This window comes from Microcaecilia unicolor, chromosome 2 (genome assembly GCF_901765095.1).
Source record: "Microcaecilia unicolor chromosome 2, aMicUni1.1, whole genome shotgun sequence".
Classification (NCBI taxonomy): Eukaryota; Metazoa; Chordata; class Amphibia; order Gymnophiona; family Siphonopidae; genus Microcaecilia; species Microcaecilia unicolor.
The window spans coordinates 736,158-760,522 of record NC_044032.1 but is presented as its reverse complement, the minus strand read 5'-3'; the positions used below and the strand labels follow the sequence as shown (position 1 = coordinate 760,522).

The window sequence follows — 24,365 nt, the reverse complement described above, 5'->3', positions numbered from 1 at the left end:
TACGGTACTATGTAAGCCACATTGAGCCTACAAATAGGTGGGAAAATGTGGGATACAAATGTAACAAATAAATAAAAAGAAAAATATGCAAAGCAATTTAAAATTAATATTACAGGCTTCGATCAAGAGCTGCCAACAGGAGCCTCAGCACCTTTTAGCAGATCAGTAATAATGTAGAATGGGTCATCTCTCTGTTTCTCTTTCCGATCTCTTAACTGACTCAGCAATCGTTTCATAGCCCCAGGATGAGAGATAGACTTGAGGGAGGGAGAGAGGATGGCAGAAAGACAAAGGTATCAATAATTATATTTATTTATAAACTTTATAAACCATCTTCTCGGAAAGCCAATCAAGATGATGCACAATGTTCCATCTTTATCTGGAACATGGATAAGACACATGACGATCCATTCCCGTCTTCATAGTCTATCGTTATGATCACACTTTCTCATTAGTTTCCATCGACATGTTTCATGCCACTAATTGATACCGGTAGAATATTAAAATCCTCTTTAATCAGTAGCTGGACTGCACACTTCTCACAGATCCAGTGATTCTGATCAGCGCACTTCCAATCGTATAATTTACTCTTATACAGCGCTGCACAGTGAGTATTATAACGAATTGTAACAGACCTGTTGTGAAGAAAATATATAATTATTTTACTACTAACATTTATAGTAGGGGTGCTATCTTCAGAAATGTACACAATTAACATAATGGAGGGAATTCAATACACAACGCTGAATTTAGGTACCACATAATTCAATGTTACGCACTATTCTGTAAAAGGAGCATGTCAATCTGGCTTCAGACCTGGGTATGGATCAGAGACAGTTCTTGTGTCCCTTCTTGATGATCTGCACAGAAACCATGACAGACGATCTGCCTCAATGCTATACTAGTGTTGCTCGATTTCTTGGCAGCCTTCGACACCGTGGATCATAATATCATGCTTACCAGACTGGCAGAAACAGGTATCAGTGGCACAGTACTTACTTGGTTCAAATCCTATCTGTCAGATTGTAGACTACAATCAGTTCTGCTCAGCAATAGCACATCATCAACTTGGGCACTGGACTGTGAGGTGCCACAGGGATCCATACTGTCTCCCATTTTATTTAATATTTATCTCAAGCCTATGGCTGAGCTGATTCAGTCAATGGACATAAAATTCTACATCTATGCTGATGATAAAGCTTTTGATAAAGTTCCTCAAGAGAGACTCCTGAGAAAATTCAAGAGTCATGGAAGGCAAGGTTCTGGTTATTTGGTATTGACTCCTGAGGCAGGCCTTGTGGCCGAAACATGGCTCGTGTTGCGTCATCCATACCTTTAATTTGCTGTTGACTACTACAATACATTTTCATATCTTTGTTTGATTCAGGACCTGCTCTTCCTAATCCATACACCAAGGAATGACTACATAGTCCGGGTAAATACGTATCATCATGTTGCTACACATACATGTCAGAATAAGGATTTCTGTTGTTATATGGAGTGAGTTCATCTGTTGTTGGCATCTTACCCTTTCTGCATTGTGAGTTTCCTCTTGTGTGAAATTGAGTCCTGAATAAATAAACATACCTTGACTCTGTACCATCCAGCCATATCCATCTGTTATCTGTGAAGCATAGACCAACCCAGGATGTGCCTTTCATTTGGTCAGTAAAGAAGTCCTGGAAATAAAGAGAGCAAGTGAATAAATAGCCTCGACCATCACTAAAGGCCTAAGACACCAAAAATATTTTGGCCTCCAGAATATGAAATGTATTTAATCATCGTAGGAGGAGGCTGCAGTAATTCAAATGGGGATGCCCTAATTTGCATAGGACTTCTTGCTGAGAAAAAGGGACATCCAAGTGGCGACATTGAAAATTTCTTAGATATTTTACAAAAGGTTCACTGAAAGCAGAACAATGGTAAAATACATATAAGGATGTGCAGGAATTATTTTGCTCTGTGCTTTCGTAACTTAAAGACTGGGGTTTAAAAGAGGAATTATAGGTTATTGATAAAGACAATTAGGATAAAAAAAAACCCACAAACCTTATTAACTAGTCTCCATACCCTTTAATCCATTGCTTTAAAACTTGAACTTTCTGCCACTACATTAAACAGATAGCCTGTAGAAGGCACAGCAGGGCCTAGTTCAGTCTTTATTCCCACCCCCCTACCCAAATCCTTCCCACCCCCAGCAGGCGAGAGGGGGGCTATCCAGTCTTTTGCTGTGAGTGTCACTTATTTGATTATCTCCCAAATGGTGAGAGGTTATATGTGTGCAATCAATGCAAAGATCTCCTAGCTCTCAAAGGACAAGTACCTTCTCTTGAGGCTAGAAGAGCTGAGGGAGACAGAAAGATAAATAGAGGAGGCCTATAGGGATGTTGTAGAAAAGTCCTTCCTCCAATCTGGCAGCCCCTGTGCTGCCTTGAAGGAGGGAGGCCTTCTAAAAGGAAAGCATCACCCTGGCTAAATTGGAAATAACCCTGTAGCCAGAACAAGCCCACCATGGGATGCAATATCCTCTCGCACTGAGGATGTGTCTCCAGGAGCTTCTGCCCAGGAGGGAGGATGGCTGCTGTAGTTGATGATTCAATTATTAGGCATGTAGATAGCTGGGTGGCTGGTGGACATGAGGATTGCATGGTGACTTGCCTGCCTGGTGCAGATTTTAGATAGTGCTGGGGAGAATCCAGCTGTCTTGGTACATGTGGGTGCCAATGATATAGGAAAATAGAAGTTCTGGAAGCCACATTTAGGCTCCTAAGTAGAAAGCTGAAATCCAGATCTTCCAGGGTAGCCTTCAGTAATGTTCCCCATTCCACATGAAGGACCCAAAAGACAAGCAGAGCTCCAAAGTCTCAATGTGTGGTTGAGACGATGGTGCAAGGATGATGCATTTAAATTTGTTAGAAAACGGGCATCAGTCTAAGGAAGGGGAAGCCTCTTCTGAAAGGATAGGCTCCACTTTAACCAGGATAGAACCAGGCTTGAAAAAGGAGATATAGCAACTTTTAAACTAAAATGGAAGGGAAAGCCGACAGTCTACGAGGAGCACATAGACCGGTGTGGAGTGTCCTTGAAGGATATCATTGAAACAGGATATTTAGGGAATCCCAATAGGTGATGTTTCAATAATGGTGAAAGAAAGTCAGAAAGGTTTGATGGGTGAACAGAGTAAAGGATGCAAGTTATTGCCATTGGACTTCAAAGAAGCCTGTAGATGCAAGGAAAAAAGACAGTTTGAAGTGTATATATACAAATGCCTGAAGACTGGAGGATGGCCAAGAGGACATTTCTTTTGGTAAGTGAACATTATTTTGCTCTGTGCTTTGGTAACTTAAAGATTGGGATTTAAAAGAGGAGAACTGTAGGTTATTGATAAATACAGAATAAAAAACACAAACTTTATTAACTAGTTTCCATACCCTTTTCCCTATAGTTTTAAAACTTGAACTTTCTGCCACAGCAGTAACAGCTAGTCTCTAGAAGGCACAGCAGGGCCTAGTTCAGTCTTCATTCCCACACCCTCCCCACCCCTAGCACATGTCTTCATTTATAGTCAATTATTCTAATTAGGATAACAAGACGACAGTTTTCATTAGAGTTTAAAAAGGGTTCCAGGTGTGATCCAGGAAATTACAGACTGGTAAGCCTGATTTCAGTGCCGGGTAAAACAGTGGAAGATATTACAAAGAATACAATTACAGAACACATAGACAGACATGGTTTAATAGGACAGAGTCAGCATGGGTTCCGCCAAGGAAGGTCTTGTCCTACCAATTTGCTTTATTTCTTTGAAGGCATGAATAAACATGTTGATAAAGGTGAAATGGTTGATGTACTGTATCTAGATTTTCAGAAAACTTTTGAAAGACTCCTGAGAAAATTAAAGTGTCATGGGATAGGAGACAATGTTCTGTTGAGGATTAGGAATTATTGGACTTTAAACAGAGGGAAGGGGGATTACAACCATGTTTTCATCCTGGATTAGTAATATTGTCATCTACTAATGTGTTCTGCTACTTTATTCCTTCTCCAATTTTCGTAAGCCACATAGAACTAGATTTGATACCTGGATATTTCTCTGATATAAGTCTAATAAAATGAAATGACATGAAAATGAAATTTTGGGTGCAAAGATTTAATCCTTGCGCCTAACCTAGGTGCAGATCTACCGTATTCTAGAACACTCTGCATGCACAATTTTGAGCGCCATATGTAGAATTTGGAGGTAATTGAGTACCTGCTAACTAGATAAGTGTCACTCGTATTTTCTCTGTTGTTGGCCCCACATTGTGGAATGCTCTTCCACTGTCTTTGCGTCAAAATTTCTTCCTCACCTTTGTTCAGGAAACAGTTGAAGACTTTGGACCCTGTTTACTAAGTTGCACTAAGGATGCATCGGTGTTTTTAGCGTGTGCTAATGATTAGCACGTGCTAAATGCTGAGTCACCCATAGGAACATATGGGTCAGTTTAGCATTTAGCGCACGCTAAAAACAGTAGCGCAGCTTAGTAAACAGGGGCCCTTGTTGTTTGGTAAGGCTTTTTCTGGGTAGCAGGTAGTTTAGACTTGTTTTTATTGTCTTGCGCTAACTAAATACAATTATAACAATGATTGTATTTTGCAATTGTACAATTAGTTTGCATTTTAATTTTTATCTTTTTATTATTTTAGAATTTTATACAGTCCTAACGTCTATTTGTTTTACCGATGTTTGTGATTTATGTTTGTTTTATTGTAACCCGCTCAGATGTTACGATGTGCGGGATATAAATTTTGTCAAATAAATAAATGTATGGTTACCGCATGGGTGGCACGTGAGCCCTTACCGCTAGATCAGTGGCTGACGGTAAGGGCTCAGGCCAGAAATAGGTGCGTGCTAGTTTTAATTTTTATGCACGCCCATTTCCTGGCCCATTAAAAAATGGCCTTCTCCCCGGTAGTGGTAAAAAGTGGCCCAGCATACGCCAAAAAAAAGTATCCACACTACTACAGGCCACTTTTTACCATGGCTTTGTAAATGGACTCCTTAATCACTGTGTATCTCTACTACTAATACTACTACTACTTATAATTTCTATAGCGCTACTAGACGTATGCAGCGCTGTACACTGGACATGAAGAGACAGTCCCTGCTCAACAGAGCTTACTATCTAATCAAGAACGATAAACAGGACAATTAAGAGATAATGGAATTACTAAGAGGGAAACGATAAAATAAGGGTACTGAACAAGTGAATAAGGGTTAGCAGTTAAAAGCAGTATCAAAAAGGTGGGTTTTTAGCCTAGATTTGAAGACGGCCAGAGATGGAGCTTGACGTACTGGCTCAGGAAGTCTATTCCAGGCATATGCTGCAGCAAGATAAAAGGAACAGAGTCTGGAGTTAGCGGTGGAGGAGAAGGGTGCAGATAAGAGAAATTTACCCAATGAACTGAGTTCTGGAGAGGAGTGTAGGGAGAGATAAGAGTGGAGAGGTACTGAGGAGCCGCAGAGTGAATGCAGAGCACATGACATGTGAAGTCTATAGTCAAAGATATTTCATGAATATACTTTTAAGTCCACCTCTTGCAAGTAAATATCTCACTATGATATCGTACGTTCTAAGAGGAAAAGACTTCAGATACTCGGTCCTCACTGTTACGTATCACACAGTGATCCTCAATGTATTGTGATAGAGACCGACAATTAGTGCAGAAGGAACAAGGCTGGATTTACAGATTGAAGTCCTTAATTCCAGCGGGGTTAAACAATCGAGTGGAATGGAAGTCTTTTTTATAATGGATGCACCTTCCTAATTAAGAGGTAAAGTCCCCTTTAAGGTTTCAGTGCAATCTAATTGGTTGACAGAGTTGGCATTGGTTTAAAACGCGGTTGCCATCTTAGAGGATTAACAAGATGGACGCCCACATGTACATCAGGTATGAGTAAGGTCTTATAGAAAAGCAGATCCACGAGTTCTCTAAAATCTCACACGAAAAATTAATGCTGTTTACTTGATTACAGCGTGTTGTAGAAAACCTTGGGTTCAGCTCCTTAAGAAGCACCAGCGAAACAGGAGCTCGCTGTCGGGCGTATCCATTAGTTCCAGAGCAAACAACAGCTAAGTACTAGTTCATTCTTATTACAAAATGTGAAACTTAAGTTAAAATAAGTTTTGAATAATAAGCGTAAAACGAGGTTTTTTGACTTATGAAAATGCTCGCCAGCTGTTTACAAAAGAAAAGTTAAATTTCAAAAGTAAACGCTGAGCGACGCGGTCCACTGTGTGATACATAACAGTGAGGACCGAGTATCTGAAGTCTTAGAACGTATGATATTATAGTGAGAGATTTACTTGCAAGTGGTGGACTTGTATGCGTTTTTGTAAAGCAAGTACCAAGTAGAGAGTTAATGAATATACTTTTACCAGATCTGTTGCGTTCTTGAGCATAGCCAGGTGAGAATCTCTGGTAATACAATCCTGATAGCTGGACACTCGGTTTTTGGTCTCAGTAGATAGAAAGTAACACTTTCCTCCCCAGGGTCTCCATCCTTCTGGACAGAACTCATACTGCTGACCTGGTGTAAAGCAGAACATGAATTGACCTGAGTTACTCTAATGTCATTAGCACAGTCGACATTTCACTGAGGAGTTTCTGCTCTTTTATTCCTATGGGGAAATATCCTTGGAGTCCAGACAAGAATCTCAGGCTGATCAATAGCTTTATACATAGGAAACCCTGAAACAGTCACTCAAATTGATCTCTTGGAGCTTTAAATCCTTGATATTTTGGTCTGTGAAATGGTGACCTGGGACTAACCAGTAGGTGAAAAAAATACAACTAGCCTTCAGAAATGGAGGTGTCAACTCAGTATTTTATTTATTAGTCCCAACATGGTTTGAAATATTTTAACAAGCAGGTAAACACAGTGAAGGTGACACCAAAGATGTCCAACGGACTCAAAGAGTTCACATCAGAAGCTTTATTCAAAATATATAATGGACTCAACAAGAACCGTATTTCAGCCACAGTCCAACGTCACAGCAACCGTACAGCTGCAACTTTGGATGTAAATGCTCCTGCAGTCAATACACTGAGACTAGGTCATTACCTTCAAAGCTTGAGCAGAGCTGAGAATCCATATATCTACACTTGACAGGGACTCCTGAAGCAGGCCTCTGTGGCCAAAACATTTGTGTCGATTCCGTTATACAATTTGAATAAAGCTTCTGATGTGAACTCTTTCAGGGGTCTTTTTACAAAAAGCGCATGAAAAATGGCCTGCAGTACTGTAGACATGTGTTTTGGGCACGCACAGAATCATTGTTAGCGCACCTGTAAAAAAATGCCTTTTTAAACATTTTTGCCGAAAATGGACGTGCGTCAAAATGAAAATTGCCAAGTGTCCATTTTGGGTCTGAGACCTTATCGCCAGCCATTGACGTAGCGGTAAGGTCTCATGTGGTAACCGGGCAGTAATGGTCTACGTGCATAGAATGACGATTACCACCTGCGTGCCAGAAAATAATACTATTTTCAGGTGCACGTAGCGGACATGCATCAAAAATGAAATTACCACAAGGGCCATGCAGTAGCTGGGTGGTAACTCAAAATTGACACACGTTAGGCGCCTACGTGGCTTAGTAAAAGAGCCCCTGAGTCTGTTGGACGTTTTGTTCTGCATCATCTTTGGCGTCATCTTCACTGTGTTTGCCTGTTTGTATTGACCTGTGCGAGTGTCCTTTGTTCTTCTGTGCTTGTCGATTGAAATATTTTAATTAATATGTTTCAGCACATTTTTATTTTTTCTGGATGAGGACCTTTTTGGTTGGCCTTATATAGTTTATCTGTAGTCTTTTGTTCATTGTATTACTTTGTTGTCTCTGGATAAGTGATAGTTTTTAATTGTTTTTTATGTCTCTGTAATGGCTCTTTGTGGAAAAAGTACTCGCACTACATTGATTCTGCATTGGAGCCCAGGTCATCTACAGCTGCTTTCATTGGGTTTTATATTTTCCAGACTGAGAGTAGCCAAGGTGGGATTTTCATGGTTTGTATCGATTTTAACTATACCGCAGTTAACTATTATCTATTATCCAGAAGGTAACTGTTCAAGAGAATCATAAAAGGGCAAAACAAAAAGAGGTTTGGCTCCTGAGGAAGCTAACACTGAAATGGAGGCTCTCGGTTGGGCAAACCAAATTATGCTATACCCAGTTAAGATAAGTGCCTTTGAACAGTTACGTTGTGGATAATAGTTAATTGCGATATAGTTAAAATCGATATTGAAATAAAGAAAAAGAAAAAAAGAGGAGATTTTTAAGACTGATGAAGAAGCTCACCCAGCATCCATATTGGTAATTACACCCAAACATCCGAAGTCTTTTCCTCCGTTTAGTATATATATATAAGAGGGGGCGATACTTGCATAGTTCAGCATATTGGAGTAAGCACTACTCCATAAAGATCCATGTGCACATTTTTTAGTCTGCAACTCAAAAGGGGGTGTTGTCATGGGAGGGCCATGGACGAGTCAGGGGTGTTCACTAAAGATGCATGCAGTATTATACAATTTGGGGGGGTCTGCACCTAAGTTATGTGCCAGGATTTACACCAGGTTTCAGTTGGCATAAATCCTTACACCCAAAGTTTGGTGTGGAATTTGGCTCTATGTACCATTTATAGAATAGCGCTCCAGGCGAATTTTTTCAGTGCTCAGATATGGGCGTCATTTACTGAATCTAGATCACAATGTATAGAATAATATCAGTTGTGTGCGTTGCATGGCATACTTTGACCTAGTGTAAGTGATCACAACTAACTTTTGGCATACCAAAGCACATTTAGCTTATCACATGCCACTGTCATGCCTAATTTGAGATGCAAAACTAGAGGATTGCCTCCCCAGTTTGAACATTTCTCTAGCAATGTTCAAACTGGGATAAAAGCATGTTTACCTCTTATGGAATTTTATCCAACTTTGAAATAATCCTCTTCAAATACATTTACACCAACTTTTTCATTAATTCAATTTATCAAGTTTTATCAATTTTTACTAAAAATGGGAGGAAAAGCCTTAACTGACTCCTTCATGGCTACAAAGCCAATCAATTCTGGGAGTTCATATGGAGGGGCATAATCGAACAGAAACGCCTATCTCCATGGGCGTTTATCTCCGAGAACGGGTCCGTGAAGGGGCGGAGTGAACCGTATGTTCAAAAGAAAATAGACGCCCATGTTTTATTCGCCAAGGTGTGAGCTGGGCGTTTTTGCTTTTCACCGATAATGGAAAATGAAATCGCCCAGCTCAAAAACGAATAAATCCAAGGCATTTGTTCGTGGGAGGGGCCAGGATTCATAGTGCACTGGTCCCCCTCACATGCCAGGACACCAACCGGGCACCCTAGGGGGCACTTTTACAAAAAAAAAAAAAAAAGGTAAAAGAGCTCCCAGGTGCATAGCACCCTTCCCTTGGGTGTTGAGCCCCCCAAATCCCCCTCAAAACCCACTGCCCACAAGTCTACACCATTACTATAGCCCTAAGAGGTGAAGGGGGGCACCTACATGTGGGTACAGTGGGTTTGGGGGGGTTGGACGACTAGTAGCATTAAGCAGCACAATTGTAACAGGTAGGGGGGGGATGGGCCTGGGTCCACCTGCCTGACGTCCACTGCACCCCCTAACAACTGTTCCAGGGACCTGCATACTGCTGCTTGGGAGGAGGGTCTGACATTTGAGGGTGAAAGTAAAAAGTTGTGAAACATCATTTTTTTGTGGTGGGAGGGGGTTAGTGACCACTGGGGGAGTCAGGGGAGGTCATCCCCGACTCCCTCGGGGGGTCATCTGGTCATTTAGGGCACTTTTTGGGGCCTTATTCGTGAAAAAACAGGGTCCAGGAAAAGTGCCCTAAATTCTAGCTACAAACGCATCCATTATCGGCGAAAGGCGCCCATCTCTGTTCGGGTGATAACCTCGCCCCAGTTCCGCCTTCACCACGCCTCCGACACGCCCCCGTCAACTTTGTCCGCATCCGCGACGGAGTGCAGTTGAAAGCGTCCAAAGTTCGGCTTTCGATTATACCGCTTTATTTGTTTTTGTGAGAAAAACGCCCATCTCCCGATTTAGGTCGGAACTTGGGCGTTTTTCTCGTTCGATTATAAGCTGGATAGTCATCATTGGGCTAAAAAAATCTTCCCCAAAATGATCGGCTCTTTAGCCATGAAGGAGTCAGTTGAGTCTTTTCCTCCCATTTTTAGTAAAACTGATAGAAAACTTGATAAAACTTGATATATTGAATTAATCAAAAAGTTGGTGTAAACTTATTTGAAAAGGATTATTTCAAAGTTGCATAAAATTAAATTATCCTCGGTAGTACCTCTTATGGAACCCCATCTCTGTAACTTCTCTGGTACATCCTGTGCATCTGATGGATTTTGGGTCGGTGTCATCTGTGACTTATTCTTACATGTGTGAACTGTAAGAAAAGGGGAGAATGAAATAACTTAAATCTGCAGAAAATAAAGTTAGAGGCATATTATCAATGCAGGAAGAGGCAGGGAACTTAAGTATATGGAACACATCAGGTGGGCCAAAGCTAGAAGCACAATCAGTAAACTGCACTTAAGAAGGAAGCTACCAACGTAGACTACCAGATTATTTTGTACATGATCCCATTTTATGCAAAAAAAAAAAACCTGCACTAAAATCTCCCAACTTAACAGTAGCCCGTTGATAACTTCCTCTCTTAATGTTTTACTTATCTGAGGGTTTTTAGTTACCTGGTTACTTTGTTCACTTATCTCTGATGATCTTCGTTCAAAGCCATATTCAACTAATTAGCTAGATTCTTCACCACTTCGTTTATAGGTGGATGCTATCACTGCTCAGCAATCCTTGGAAGTTCTCCCCATTGTCCAGGAAGCTGAAATGCTCTCAGTGACACCATCCACACACGCACACACTTGTTTCCAGAATTTGAACTTTACTACCTTGGCCATTACCCTTGATAGGAGGTCAAGAAGCACCACAGGGGCATCTATCTGTTTCACCTTCTCTCCCGTATCGTATAACAGGCATTCGGTTTCAGTCTTGGACCTTGGCATCTGGAAGATAGCACATTTCCTGTGACATCATGTCTGGTCTGGAGATGGACACCTCTGTACACCTTAGAAGGGAGTCACCATCCACTACTACCTTCATTTCCTAGTGGTCACTGATTCTTCAGCCTTGAGGTTTTTTTGAGCTCTGGTTCCTTCTGTTTCTGGAATGTTTTTTTTTTTTTTTTTTAACCTCTTCTACTTCCAGAGCTACATACCAGTTTTTCTGTTCTATGGAAGAAGGAGTCAGGTGTCAGTTCTGAAGGCTCTGATGATCTGTGTCATCTCTTTGCATGGAGACAAGACACCCAATGAAGCAGCCTCAAAAAGGCTCATTTTCAGGTTGCATTTGAAATGTTTAAGAGAGGGAGTATAGTGCACGCATTCATGGAGGTAATTTTCTACATTTGGGATGGCAAACTGGAAGGTACAGAGTCAAGTATTCCTACTGAGTTAAGTTTTGGAAGAGGGATTTAAGGTGAAAGGTGAGACGAAAGATGATGGGACACTGCAGAATCAGGCAGGGAGCCAATTCAGTGATTCAAGAAAATGGGTTGCATGATAATATCAGATTCAGAGGAATATAAGTTATACTATTGAGCTCTAAACAAAAAAAGGACCAAGTAAAGTGGTCCAAGTGTTCGTCAGGGACTCCCTTCTTTTCTCGATTATGGGTCGAGGACGCTCATGTATTAGGCACACCCAAGTCCCGCCTTCGCTACACCCCCAACACACCCCCGGGAACTTTGATCATTCCCGCGATTATGCCGATTTGGGCGACCCTGGGAGAAGGACGCCCATCTTCCAATTTGTGTCGAAAGATGGGCGTCCTTCTCTTTCGAAAATAAACCAGTAGGTCAACATGGATTAAGTGAAGGGAAATCTTGCCTCACCAATCTACTACATTTCTTTGAAGGGGTGAACAAACATGTGGATAAAGGTGAGCCGGTTGATATTGTGTATCTGGATTCTCAGAAGGCGTTTGACAAAGTACCTCATGTGAGACTCCAGAGGAAATTGGAGAGTCATGGGATAGGATGTAGTGTTCTATTGTGGATTAAAAACTGGTTAAAAGATAGAAAACAGAGAGTAGGGTTAAATGGTCAGTATTCTCAATGGAGAAGGGTAGTTAGTGGGGTTCCCCAGGGCTCTATTCTGGGACCGCTGTTTTTTTAACATATTTATAAATGACCTAGAGATGGGAGTAACTAGTGAGGTAATTAAATTTGCTGATGACACAAAGTTATTTAAAGTCGTTAAATCGCGAGAGGTTTATGCAAAATTACAAGAGGGTCTTACGAGACTGGGAGACTGGGCGTCTAAATGGCTGATGACGTTTAATGTGAGCAAGTGCAAAGTGATGCATGTGGGAAAGAGGAACCCGAATTATAGCTACGTCATGCAAGGTTCCACGTTAGGAGTCATGGACCAAGAAAGGGATCTAGGTGTCATTGTTGATGATACGTTGAAACCTTCTGCTCAGTGTGCAGCTGCGGCTAAGAAAGCAAATAGAATGTTAGGTATTGTTAGGAAAGGAATGGAAAACAAAAATGAGGATGTTATAATGCCTTTGTATCGCTCCATGGTGCGACTGCACTTCGAATATTGTGTTCAATTCTGGTCTCCGCATCTCAAAAAAGATATAGTGGAATTATAAAAGGTACAGAGAAGGGCGACGAAAATGATAATGGGGATGGGACAACTTCCCTATGAGGAAAAGCTAAAGCGGCTAGGGCTCCACACATAGGCGTAGACTGGGGGGGGCGAGGGGGGGCAATGCCCCCCCAAACGCAGGGCCGGCAACAGGCAGCTCTCCCTTCGCCCCGCCCTCTCCCCGTTCCTTCTCCCCCCCCCCCCCCCCGTGAGCCGGCTCTCCTCCCTCCCTCCGTATCCGTCCCTCACCGACCTGATCTTCGAATCCTTTGCCTGCATGCTAGGCGCTAGCGCTCTCTCCCCTGCTGGTTCGCACTTTAAAAATGGCCGCCGAGACATTCAGAGGCGGCCTCGCGAGACTTCTGCTGAAGTCTCAGCGGCCATTTTGAATCGTGAACCGGCAGGGGAGAGTCAGCGCTAGCGGGCAGGCGAAGAATTCGAAGATCAAGTTGGTGAGGGACGGATCCGGAGGGAGGGAGGAGAACTGGCTCACTGCGGGGGGGGGGGGGAAGAAGAAGGAACGGGGAGAGGGCGGAATGAAGGGAGGGCAGGGGAGAGGAGGGTCACTGCTGGACTGGGTGGATGGAGGGCAGGGGAAAGGAGGGCCAATGGGCATGGGGACAGGGGAGAGGAAGGTCACTGCTGGACTGGGTGGATGGAGGGCAGGGGAAAGGAGGGCCACTGGGCATGGGGGCAGGGGAGAGGAGGGTCACTGCTGGACTGGGTGGATGGAGGGCAGGGGAAAGGAAGGCCACTGGGCATGGGGACATGGGAGAGGAAGGTCACTGCTGGACTGGGTGGATGGAGGGCAGGGGAAAGGAGGGCCACTGGGCATGGGGGCAGGGGAGAGGAGGGTCACTGCTGGACTGGGTGGATGGAGGGCAGGGGAAAGGAAGGCCACTGGGCATGGGGACATGGGAGAGGAGGGTCACTGCTGGACTGGGTGGATGGAGGGCAGGGGAAAGGAAGGCCACTGGGCATGGGGACATGGGAGAGGAGGGTCACTGCTGGACTGGGTGGATGGAGGGCAGGGGAAAGGAAGGCCACTGGGCATGGGGACATGGGAGAGGAGGGTCACTGCTGGACTGGGTGGATGGAGGGCAGGGGAAAGGAAGGCCACTGGGCATGGGGACATGGGAGAGGAGGGTCACTGCTGGACTGGGTGGATGGAGGACAGGGGAAAGGAGGGCCAATGGGCATGGGGGCAGGGGAAAGGAGGGTCGCTGGGTATGGGTGCTTGCAGGGCAAAGGGAGAGAAGGGTCGCTGGACATGGGTGGATGGAGGACAGAGGAGAGAAAAGAAATGCTGGACATGGATGGAGGCAAGAAAAGAGTTAGGAAGGAGATGAGATGAGGGAAAAGGAAGAGAGGAGAAAAACTGCACATGGATGAAGAAAATAGGCAGAAGCTGAGGACCAGAAATGAAGAAGAAAGGAGGAAAGAAATAAATGGAAAGGAAACCCTGGAAATGGAGTTAAGAGGACAGATAGCAGCAGAATCAGATACTGGACCAGCATGATCAGAAAAACAGTCACCAGACAACAAAGGTAGAAAAAAATCATTTTATTTTCATTTTAGTGTTTGGAATATGTTCACTTTGAGAATCAGGTGCTCAACATTAAAAGTTTATATTTACTTATTTATACCCCCCCCCCAAGCTCTCTCCCCGGCTATAGCCAGCTCTGCAATTTGGGGGGGGGGGCGCAGAGGGGGACCGGGGGGAGAGCCTGTTGTTAAACATTTACCAGCACACCACTGCCTGTCGCCAAATCCGCTGCCTCTCCGATTCAGTGGCTGTCCATCGACAAACAAACACTGGTTATTCCCAAAAAAGCCAGCTCTTGCTCCCTTCCTTCCTCCATATTAGCATAATTTGCATATACATATATGCAAATGAATATGCTAATATGCCCCGCCCCTTCCTTTGCCCCCCCAAATGAAACAGTCAAACTACGCCTATGGCTCCACAGCTTGGAGAAAAGGTGGCTGAGGGGAGATTTGATAGAGGTCTATAAAATAATGAGTGTAGTTGAACAGGTAGATGTGAAACGTCTGTTCACGCTTTCCAAAAATACTAGGACTAGGGGGCATGCAATGAAGCTACAATGTAGTACATTTAAAATGAATCGGAGAAAATGTTTCTTCACTTAATGTGTAATTAAACTCTGGAATTTGTTGCCAGAGAATGTGGTAAAGGCGGTTAGCTTAGCGGAGTTTTAAAAAGGTTTGGACGGCTTCCTAAAGGAATAGTCCATAGACCGTTATTAAATAGATTTGGGGAAAATCCACTATTTCTGGGATAAGCAGTATAAAATGTTTTGTACTTTTTTGAGATCTTGCCAGGTATTTGTGACCTGGATTGGCCACTGTTGGAAACAGGATGCTGGGCTTGATGGACCTTTGGTCTTTCCCAGTATGGCAATACTTATGTACTTATGAGAAAGAGGAAGCAAGTGCTCTGGTAGTAGATTCAGATAGGAAGTGGTGGATTTTGGAGTGGTTAAATGGATTGTTACTTTTTGGACGTGTAGATGTGAGTAAAGAATGAAATGGGGGCATTAAAAAAAAACCCTGAGGTTGTAAACTATGGAGGCTGGGAGGCTAGTTATATTGTTCACAGTGGTAGAGAAGAAGGGAACTAGGTTTGGGGAAAAATAATAAATTCTGTTTTGGCCATATTGAGTTTTAGGCAAGAATAGAACATCCAGGCACCAATTCAGACAGGTTGACACATGGACAAAGTAACAATTAGAACACAAGAAAATGTATTATACTTACAAAGGTCCCCTGGAATTACTGTGCAGGCATGGGGGGGGGGGGGGGGGTGGAATATAAAATAATGGTGCATTATACTTATAAAACAGGAAGATTTCATATTAGATACCCAGGGTTACTGTGTGAGTCATCTATAATCATAATACTTACACAGAACTCCCAGGGTTATTGACACAGCCAGTAGGAGAAGACAGAGGACCAGCTGGAAGACTGCGGCATAGAACCAGAGCGGAGATGCATTGCATTGTGCTAAACAGATTACAGAGAGAGGAGAATTAAGCCTAATGTTCATCATTTACCAAGCCACAATGGTGTAAATTCTCAAAAGGTTGATGAAATCTTGGTGGCAGATGATGCGCACAAGGCATGAATTAAATAACGGCAGTTGTGTTATAAGTCCTCATTTACGCACCTAACTGTAGGCATGAGCACTCATGACAGCTCAATGGCTAATGCAGCAGCTCTACGCAGTTAGATGTGTAAATTATATTCTATAACTCATACGCGTAACTGCCTGAGGCACCCCCATCCCATCCACGCCACTCCCAGGGTCCACACTCCCTCTCAAGTTGCACTGTCTGGAACTTGAGCACCCATCTTATAGAATAGTGACTAAGGGCATTTATGTGCATACCCAAGGATTCTAAATATCGCACAGAAATTTAAGCATATTCCATAAAGATACACATAACTTAATTGGTTAACAAGCTAATGAATGCTGATAATTGCATGTTAACAGCCAATGATCAGCACTAATTGGCATTAATTAGAATTTATGCACATTACTTGCTAAGCGTATTCTGTAATGTGACGCACATAGTTGAAAAGTAGGTGTGACCATGGGCGTGGAATGGGCAGGTTGTGGGCATTTCTAAAATCTATGCAAGTTGTTATAGTAACGTTTAATATAGTAGATGATGGCAGAGAAAGACCTGCACGGTCCATCCAGTCTGCCCAACAAGATAAACTCATATGTGCTACTTTATGTGTATACCTGACCTTGATTTATATCTCGTATAAACTTTACAAAATATCCTTGCACGTTCCTGATGTGACTAGATAATTATTAAACGGAGGAAAAAGCCTCATATTTTAAGAGAACACTCCGTCATTGGTAAACCAATATTAGGGAGGTCTCCTAAATCATCATGGGCAAAAACCTCCTTATTATTTTAATATTGTGAAAATGTGGCTACTGCTCTAAATATTTCTGCAAATAAAGCCGTCTATATATTTAATCGACGGATCATGCACTTATCTTTTTAACTCAACAGTCTGTTAGACACCCTCCACGGCCCGACTTCGGCCCCAGTTTAGAATCCTTCATCAGGGTCCTTGGTGTCAGACACCACGGACCCTGATGAAGGATTCGAAACTTGGGCCGAACTCAGGCCGTGGAGGGTGTCTAACAGACAATGACGGAGTGTTCTCTTAAAATATGAGGCTTTTTTCCTCCGTTTAATAATTATCTAGTCACATCAGGAACGTGCAAGGATATTTTGTAAAGTTTACACGAGTTTATTATTGTATAAATATCCTTTTAAGCTCTTTTTTTGAGATTTAGCTTGATTTATATCTGCCATTTTCAGGGCACAGACCATAGAAGTCTGCCCAGCACTATCCACGCCCTCCAAACACTAGCCCCGCCTCCCACCACCGGCTAAGCCACCCAATTTCCGCTAATTTATGCATCAGGATTTACACCAGGTTTTTCTTGGTGTAATTGGCCACGACTAAATTTACTAATGTGGAACGGCACTCGGTGTATTCTATAAACCGCACAGAAATTTTGGCCTAGTCTATAAACTACACCTAAATTAAGATGTACTGTACATAGTACGCTTAAGCGAATTTCATTTCAGCGCCAAATATTTAGGCATGATATATAGAATCTAGGCCATAATGACCAACTACTGCCAATTAGCTCCTAGAATTGTAGATGGAGCAGAACATAAATTTTTTAAATAAATAAAATTAAGGCCAATTATAAGAAAACAATGCAATAAATTTATATTCAGCTGTCTACCCACGAAGAATCAATGCAGAGGCCGTCACTAAGAAAAGTACAATGATAACACATATATATTATTAACCCAAACTATACCATATCAGTAATTTAGTCAAAAGACTAGATGAAATTATAGAAAACAGATGAGTGTTCAACAATTTACGAAATTTAGAATAAGAAGACACCACTCTCAACTCCAAGGGAAGGGAATTCCATCATTGTACTGAATATACAAAACTGAAGCTATTAGAAAATTTAGAGTGGGGGAGTGGCCTAGTGGTTAGAGCACCAGTCTTGATATCCGGAGGTCGACAATTCAAATCCCATTACTGCTTGGTGTGATCTTGGCCAAGTCATTTATAGATTGTGAAGCCTGATAGGTAAATTCCCAGTGTTATCTAACTCACCATGAGCTACTACAGTGGCATAGCTACATGGGGGCCTGGGCCCCCCTGAATGCCCTCCAGACCCCTGGTTTTGCTGGCAGGGGTCCTCAACCCAGCCAGCTGAAGCCTTCTCCAGCGCTGGTCTCCGGCGCCGTCACATTGCCTGCCCTGCTCTCTCTTCCCCCTCACATCCTTCACAGTCTTTTTAGTGAAATTGAGCATGCAGGATGTGAGGAGGAAGAGAGAGCAGGGCAAGCAATGCGGTGGCGCCTGAGACTGGCACTGGAGAAGGCTTCAGTTGGCGGGGGTTGGGGACCCCCACCAGCCAAGGTACTTTGCTGCAGCAGTGGTTGGGGAGGGGCAAGGTGGCAAGAGGGTGCTGGCAGACTAAAGTTTGCCCCCCTACCTCGGGCTCTGGCCCCTCCCACCACAAGGTCTGGCTACGCCCCTGAGCTATTACTGAAAAAGCTATGAGCAAAATCTAAATAAATAATTTCTTATGATTTTTACAGAGGGAAACTGCAATAAACAACGATCCTTTGATCTAAGTGAACCAACTGGTGTTCCCACTGTGAATAGTTCAACTAAATAATCTGGAATGAAGCCATAAAACAGTTTGTGAACACAGAGCTTAAATTTAATTGGCTTTATTGAATTAAGTTACACATGCAAATGACCTTATTCCATAACTTGTATGCCCAAAAATAAATATAACACACTGTGAAGAAACAGTGTGTTTTAAGCATGTAAAATGTGTTGGATATTTTCCTTCATTATGTTCTGAAGCGTATTTCTCCTGTTTGGCCAGCAGATGGTGCATGTTTATGCTTAAAGCTGTTACAGAGGACTGACTTGTCTTTATTTGGCACACAGATAATAATAGGAAGTGTCTGTAGTGATGTAACCAGCTTTTATTTGAAACTTGACTGTTCTGGGCTCTGATTGGCCTGGAGTTTTTCAAAAATTACCCAGCATATGCTGGCTGTTGCTTCAGTCTTAGCCAGGAAGAAAGAGAGACAGATCTCTTGGCAGAGGCTCAGGGAATTATGGAATGGGCATGGCATTTGATATACCACCTTTCTGTGGGTTTTTTTTGCAACTACATTCAAAGCGCTTTTCAAAATCGATCATGTGTGGCCTGAAGGGAAAAGCAGTTGCTTGGCAGGCAATGCGACAGAGTGAAGAGCAGCGCTGGAGGAAGACCTCTTCTGCTGGTGGGGCCTAGGGGGAACCCCCACCACCCAAACCAGAGGCCCTGGCTCGAAGTCCTGCTGTGTCTGCTCCTCCCCGGCCTCCAAGGGGCCCCGGCACCAGAGTTTTTTCTCTCCTGCTTCTTTCAGGACACGATCACCCGAGTCCCGTCAGAAGCAGGAGAGAGAGAGAGAAACCCCAGCCCCGGGCTCCCCTTGGAGGTCCAGGCACAGGTAATTTTGTCCCCCCCCCCCCCCCCCCCTGTGTATGTTTACAAAAAAATACACTCAAAATCTAAGAGCCTGACGAAAGGGAACTGCTGTGTCTACATGAAAAACGTATTAACCCAAAACTATATATGATGGCATACTTACAAAATTTGTGATGGTTAGTCTTAGTGACAGCACTTCCTCTCGATATAAATATGAAGAAAAGTGCCGTAGAGTGAACGTTGCTAGTTAAGCGGCTACCTGAGAAAGGTCAAGGGTCAGTTAAAAACGCGGCACGCTCGTAAAAATGGATCCTTCAAAAAACTGAAGACAAAAATAGAGACAGCATAACATCTTCTTTAGGAAGCCCTAAACTTTGGACTGCGTCGCTAAAAAAGAAATCCACCCAAAAAAAAAAGCTGACAAAAGTGCAATCTTATGCGTGAAGACATTTCTCCTTGGCCATCTCCACTGTTTTTCTGTTGTATCTTAAAGTGTGGTGTTTTGTTCCTCTTTTTTTGGTTTTGTTCCCCTTCGGGAGGTGCCTGAGGTCTATATAGTTTAATATGTTGAGTGAGCCTGGAATCTTCCGTGGTCTCTCTCTTAGTCAAGACAAAGTCCCTGGTGCTATAGCGGAGGGATTATGGCTCAGAGTCATTGTGAGGGACTCCTGATTGCAATCTTGAATAGATGCTAGAAAGTAATAAATATTCCTCATTTTAATCTCTGTGTTAGATCAATTTGTCTATTTATTGGTTAAAATAGTCGAGTCTCAGAAGGGATCATCCAGAACATGAAGTGTCTGTTCCGAAGAGTCTTTCTTTAGTTAAATGTAGCAGTCAGTTCTTCAAAACCCAAACTTCAAGGAGAGACAGTGTTGAAGAGAAGATTTGTGATGTGGTGTATCAGAGGACTTCTATGTCCTGAAGTCTTAGAACTTGAGGGCTGGGTGGGGGTGGGGGCTCACAGAAAACTCCAACTGACGCTTTAAACTGGTCTGCAACTTGCACTTGATTTGTATTACTACTACTACTACTACTACTATTTAACATTTCTAAAGCGCTACTAGGGTTACGCAGCGCTGTACAGTTAACAAAGAAGGACAGTCCCTGCTCAAATGAGCTTACAATCTAATGGACAACAAGTGTGGACAGTAGGTGCGGACAGACAAATTTGGACAGTCTAGATTCCTGGGTAGAGGTGAAATGGTTCGGTGCCGAAGGTGACATTGAAGAGATGGGCTTTGAGCAAGGATTTGAAGATGGGCAGGGAGGGGGCTTGGCGTATGGGCTGAGGAAGTTTATTCCAAGCATAGGGAGAGGCAAGGCAGAAAGGGCGGAGCCTGGAGTTGGCAATGGTGGAGAAGGGAACAGAGAGGAGGGATTTGTCCTGTGAGCGGAGATTTCGGGTAGGACTGAACTTGATATATCATATCAAAATGCACAGTATTTATCATCTGTCTCTGACTCTGTCTCCTAGGATCAATTCAATAAAAGGTTTAGACTTTAGAATAACACACTTGGCAGTGACTGTGCTGTTTGCTGGATTCCACAAGCAGGTCTAAAGGCTCAGGAAACCACATTCTCCATGGTGCTGGTCTCTCTTAGGAAGGAGGAGTAGCCTAATGGTTAGTGCAAGTCACTTAACCTTTAATTGTCCAAGGTACAAATAAGTACCTGTATATACCATGTAAACCGCTTTGAATATAGTTGCAAAAAACCACAGAAAGATGGTATATCAAGTCTCATTAACAAGATTCCATGCACAATCTCAAAGACTAGAATGTTGCTAGTGGAGGAGTATTAGCCCAGTGGTTAGTGCAGCAGACTTTGATCCTGGGGAACTGGGTTTGATTCCTGCTACAGCTACTTGTGACTCTGGGCAAGAAGTCACTGCTCCAGGTTAAACAAGTACCTGTATATAATATGTAAACTACTTTTGATTGTAACCACAGAAAGGCAGTATATCAAGTCCCATTAACAAGATGCCATGCACAATCTCAAAGAGTAGCAACGTTCCATGTAGAACCCCAAAGAATAGCAAGATTCCAGAATCCCAAGGGGTGGAGGAGTAGCCTAATAGTTAGTGCATTGGGGTTCAATTCCCAATGCAGCTGCTTGTGACTCTGGTCAAGTCACTTAACCCTTCATTGTCCCAGATACAAATAAGTACCTATATATACTATGTAAACCGCTTTGAATGTAGTTGCAAAAACCAGAGAAAGGTGGTATGTCTCATTAACAAGGTTCTATGAACAATCTCAAAGTGTAGCAACATTCCATGTAGAACCCCAAAGAATAGCAAGATTCCAGAATCCTAATTGAGCAGTAGCCTAGTGGTTAATGCAGCAGACTTTAATCCTGGGGAACTGGGTTCAATTCCCACTACAGCTCCTTATGACTTTGGGCAAGTCACCTAACCCTCCATTGCCCCAGGTACAAAAAGATTGTGAGCCCTCAAGAGACAGTACCTGCATATAACATGGACAGCACTGACTACATCTAAAAATTATTAGTAGTAATAGTTTTCCTCTCTGCCAGCAGATCTGGCTGGAGCCCTACAGGGTATATAATGCCCCCCCCCCCCCCCAGTTCCCACTTATGCCCCCAACTTACATAAGAGGTTGAAACAGGGGTTTCACAAAACTTGTGCCAAACGTGCAGACTGAAGGCTTTGAGGACCTCTTGGGAAATGTGCCAATAAGCCTTTTGGTTATGGAATGTCCCTCAAAGCTATCTAAGTTTTAGGAGGAGAATTACAAAGTATCAGCAGTTCAAGATGCCACTTTCTGCTTGCTGAACACAGATGGACCAGCACGAAAGACAGTGGAAGGAGAAGTTGCCAGGATGCTGAAGAGCAAGGTGGGCACAGCCAAGCAGAATCCATGTTGCAGGTGGGGTGGGAGGGTGAGATTGTGCCTAAATCTCAGAAAGTAGAGTGTACTGGAGCCTGGCAAGTACGAGGACTTTTCCCAACTGATTGACTGACTTTGTCATTCAAGGAGCTACTGAGATGGAAGTTTAGAACATTAAAAAAAAACTATAAAACACAACATTTTTTAAGTAAAAGGGAAACAAATCACCCAACAAAATTGCAAACCAAAACATTTCTATCCCTTCTATCTCACTACATTACCCATGGAAGGGTATTTTAAAAAAACATCCCTGGGCACACCTATCCCTTCTATCTCACTGTATCACGCACTACAGGGAATAAAGTCCTTCTCCTGACATTTCTATCCTTTCTGTCTCATTGCATCTCATGCTGCAGAGCTTAAACTAGAAATAGACATGTCTAAGGATTCCGTCCTTTTCTTTTGTTCTATGTTTGCTACTTTTCTCATACTTCAGAAAATGTTTTCTTCTGATACATAGAATATATTTAATTCTTTGTTAGTTAACAGGAAATGAAAGTTCTCTCGTTTAGGCTTCCATTTATCCAAGGATATGAAAGTGGTTTACAATATCCATAAATGACCTGAGAGATAAAACAGTATCACGACTCACAATGAGTGAATAACACTCTATGAAGCACTCAAAACACAAGTGTTAAACTATTTTCCACTATACACAAGTAACTGAGAAGAATAAAGGAGAGAATCTTTCCACTTTCAATTAAAAATTAACCACTGAGATATTTTTAAATTAGGTAACAGAAATGACTTTCAAATGCTTTGCGCATTTCCAACGGATTTGTTAAGGTTAAATGCCTCTGAAATATTTAAGAATGAACTTTCTGCTTACCTTTCTGCTCCCTTCTGGTCCTTGGAGATTCAGGATTGATCTGCTGCTCCTCAGAAGCCTTTTGTACTCTTATAGCAGTGTAGATGACCTGACCGTCCCCTTGCAACCCTGAAGAACCTTCCAGGGAATTACAAAGAGTTTAGAATCACGAGTTGCTCCTGGGAGTCATAAATCCAACATCCCGGCACATTTACCTGACCAGCGAGATTGGGACGGTTTGGGTCTCTTTTTCTTTCCCATCCTAAGATCAGAATAAGTCACTGTCTCAGCCATCATGAACGCCTCTCACTGTGACTAGCTCTCTAGGGGAGATAATGAACAGTGCAAGCGCACAGGAAGTTTGAGATATTTTAAAGTGAGAAAAAAGGAGCATAAAGCACTGGGTCCGGAAGGCTAACAAAGTGAAACACCCATAATCTTGAGTTTGTAGAACAGCTTTTTGTGCACTCAGGTAGGATCTTACAAATTGCAAGGTGAGTTACCCATGCACCTAGGAAGCAGGCTTTTGCTGTTTCACAATGCAGGAATAGACATCCCCAGGGTTGCAGAATGGGTGAAGTAAATGGCATATGTGCTTATTTTTATTGGTGAATACACATTCATAAGAACATAAGAGTAGCCATACCGGGTCAGACCAATGGTCCATCTAGCCCAGTATCCTGTTTTCCAAACAGTGGCCAAGCCAGGTCACAAATACCTGGCAGAAACCTAAATTGTGGCAACATTCCATGTAGAACCCCAAAGAATAGCAAAATTCTGGAATCCTAAAGAGTGACAAGATTCCATGTAGAACCCCAAAGAATAGCAAGATTCTGGAATCCTAGAGAGTGACAAGATTCCATGCTGAATGTAACCCGGTGGGTTATATTTATTTTTTTTTATTTTTACCTGGGCTCCCAGAGATTGTTGGTGGTCAGTGCTGTGACTCCAGAAGCAGTTCTGGACTTCCTGCATGGAACCGCTGTCTGCGGTTTGCCCCAATGCAACGAAAGTGTGACAAGGCGGTGGCTGTAACCAGAAGGTTGCTAGGCTGTATAGAGAGAGGTGTGACCAGCAGAAGAAAGGAGGCCCCTCCTGGAGTATTGTGTTCAGTTTTGGAGGCCGTATCTTGCTAAGGATGTAAAAAGAATCGAAGCGGTGCAAAAAAAGCTACGAGAATGGTATGAGATTTGCGTTACAAGACGTATGAAGAGAGACTTGCTGACATGAACATGTATACCCTGGAGGAAAGGAGAAACAGGGGTGATATGTTACAGACATTCAAATATTTGAAAGATATTAATCCGCAAACTAACCTTTTCCAGAGATGGGAA

The 24,365-nt window shown here is 42.9% G+C and overlaps 1 protein-coding gene across 1 annotated transcript; it reads right to left on the bottom strand.

Annotated features, from left to right (window-relative positions):
* Positions 1-451: 451 nt before the first annotated feature.
* Positions 452-23,325, bottom strand: LOC115461764 (C-type lectin domain family 7 member A-like). Its single transcript, XM_030191809.1, has 7 exons — positions 23,247-23,325; positions 23,053-23,169; positions 15,666-15,764; positions 10,367-10,465; positions 6,417-6,568; positions 1,588-1,679; positions 452-635 (listed from the first exon to the last, which is right to left on the bottom strand). Exons 1-7 carry the CDS (start codon positions 23,323-23,325, stop codon positions 452-454), a joined length of 822 nt encoding a protein of 273 aa, XP_030047669.1.
* Positions 23,326-24,365: the final 1,040 nt, after the last annotated feature.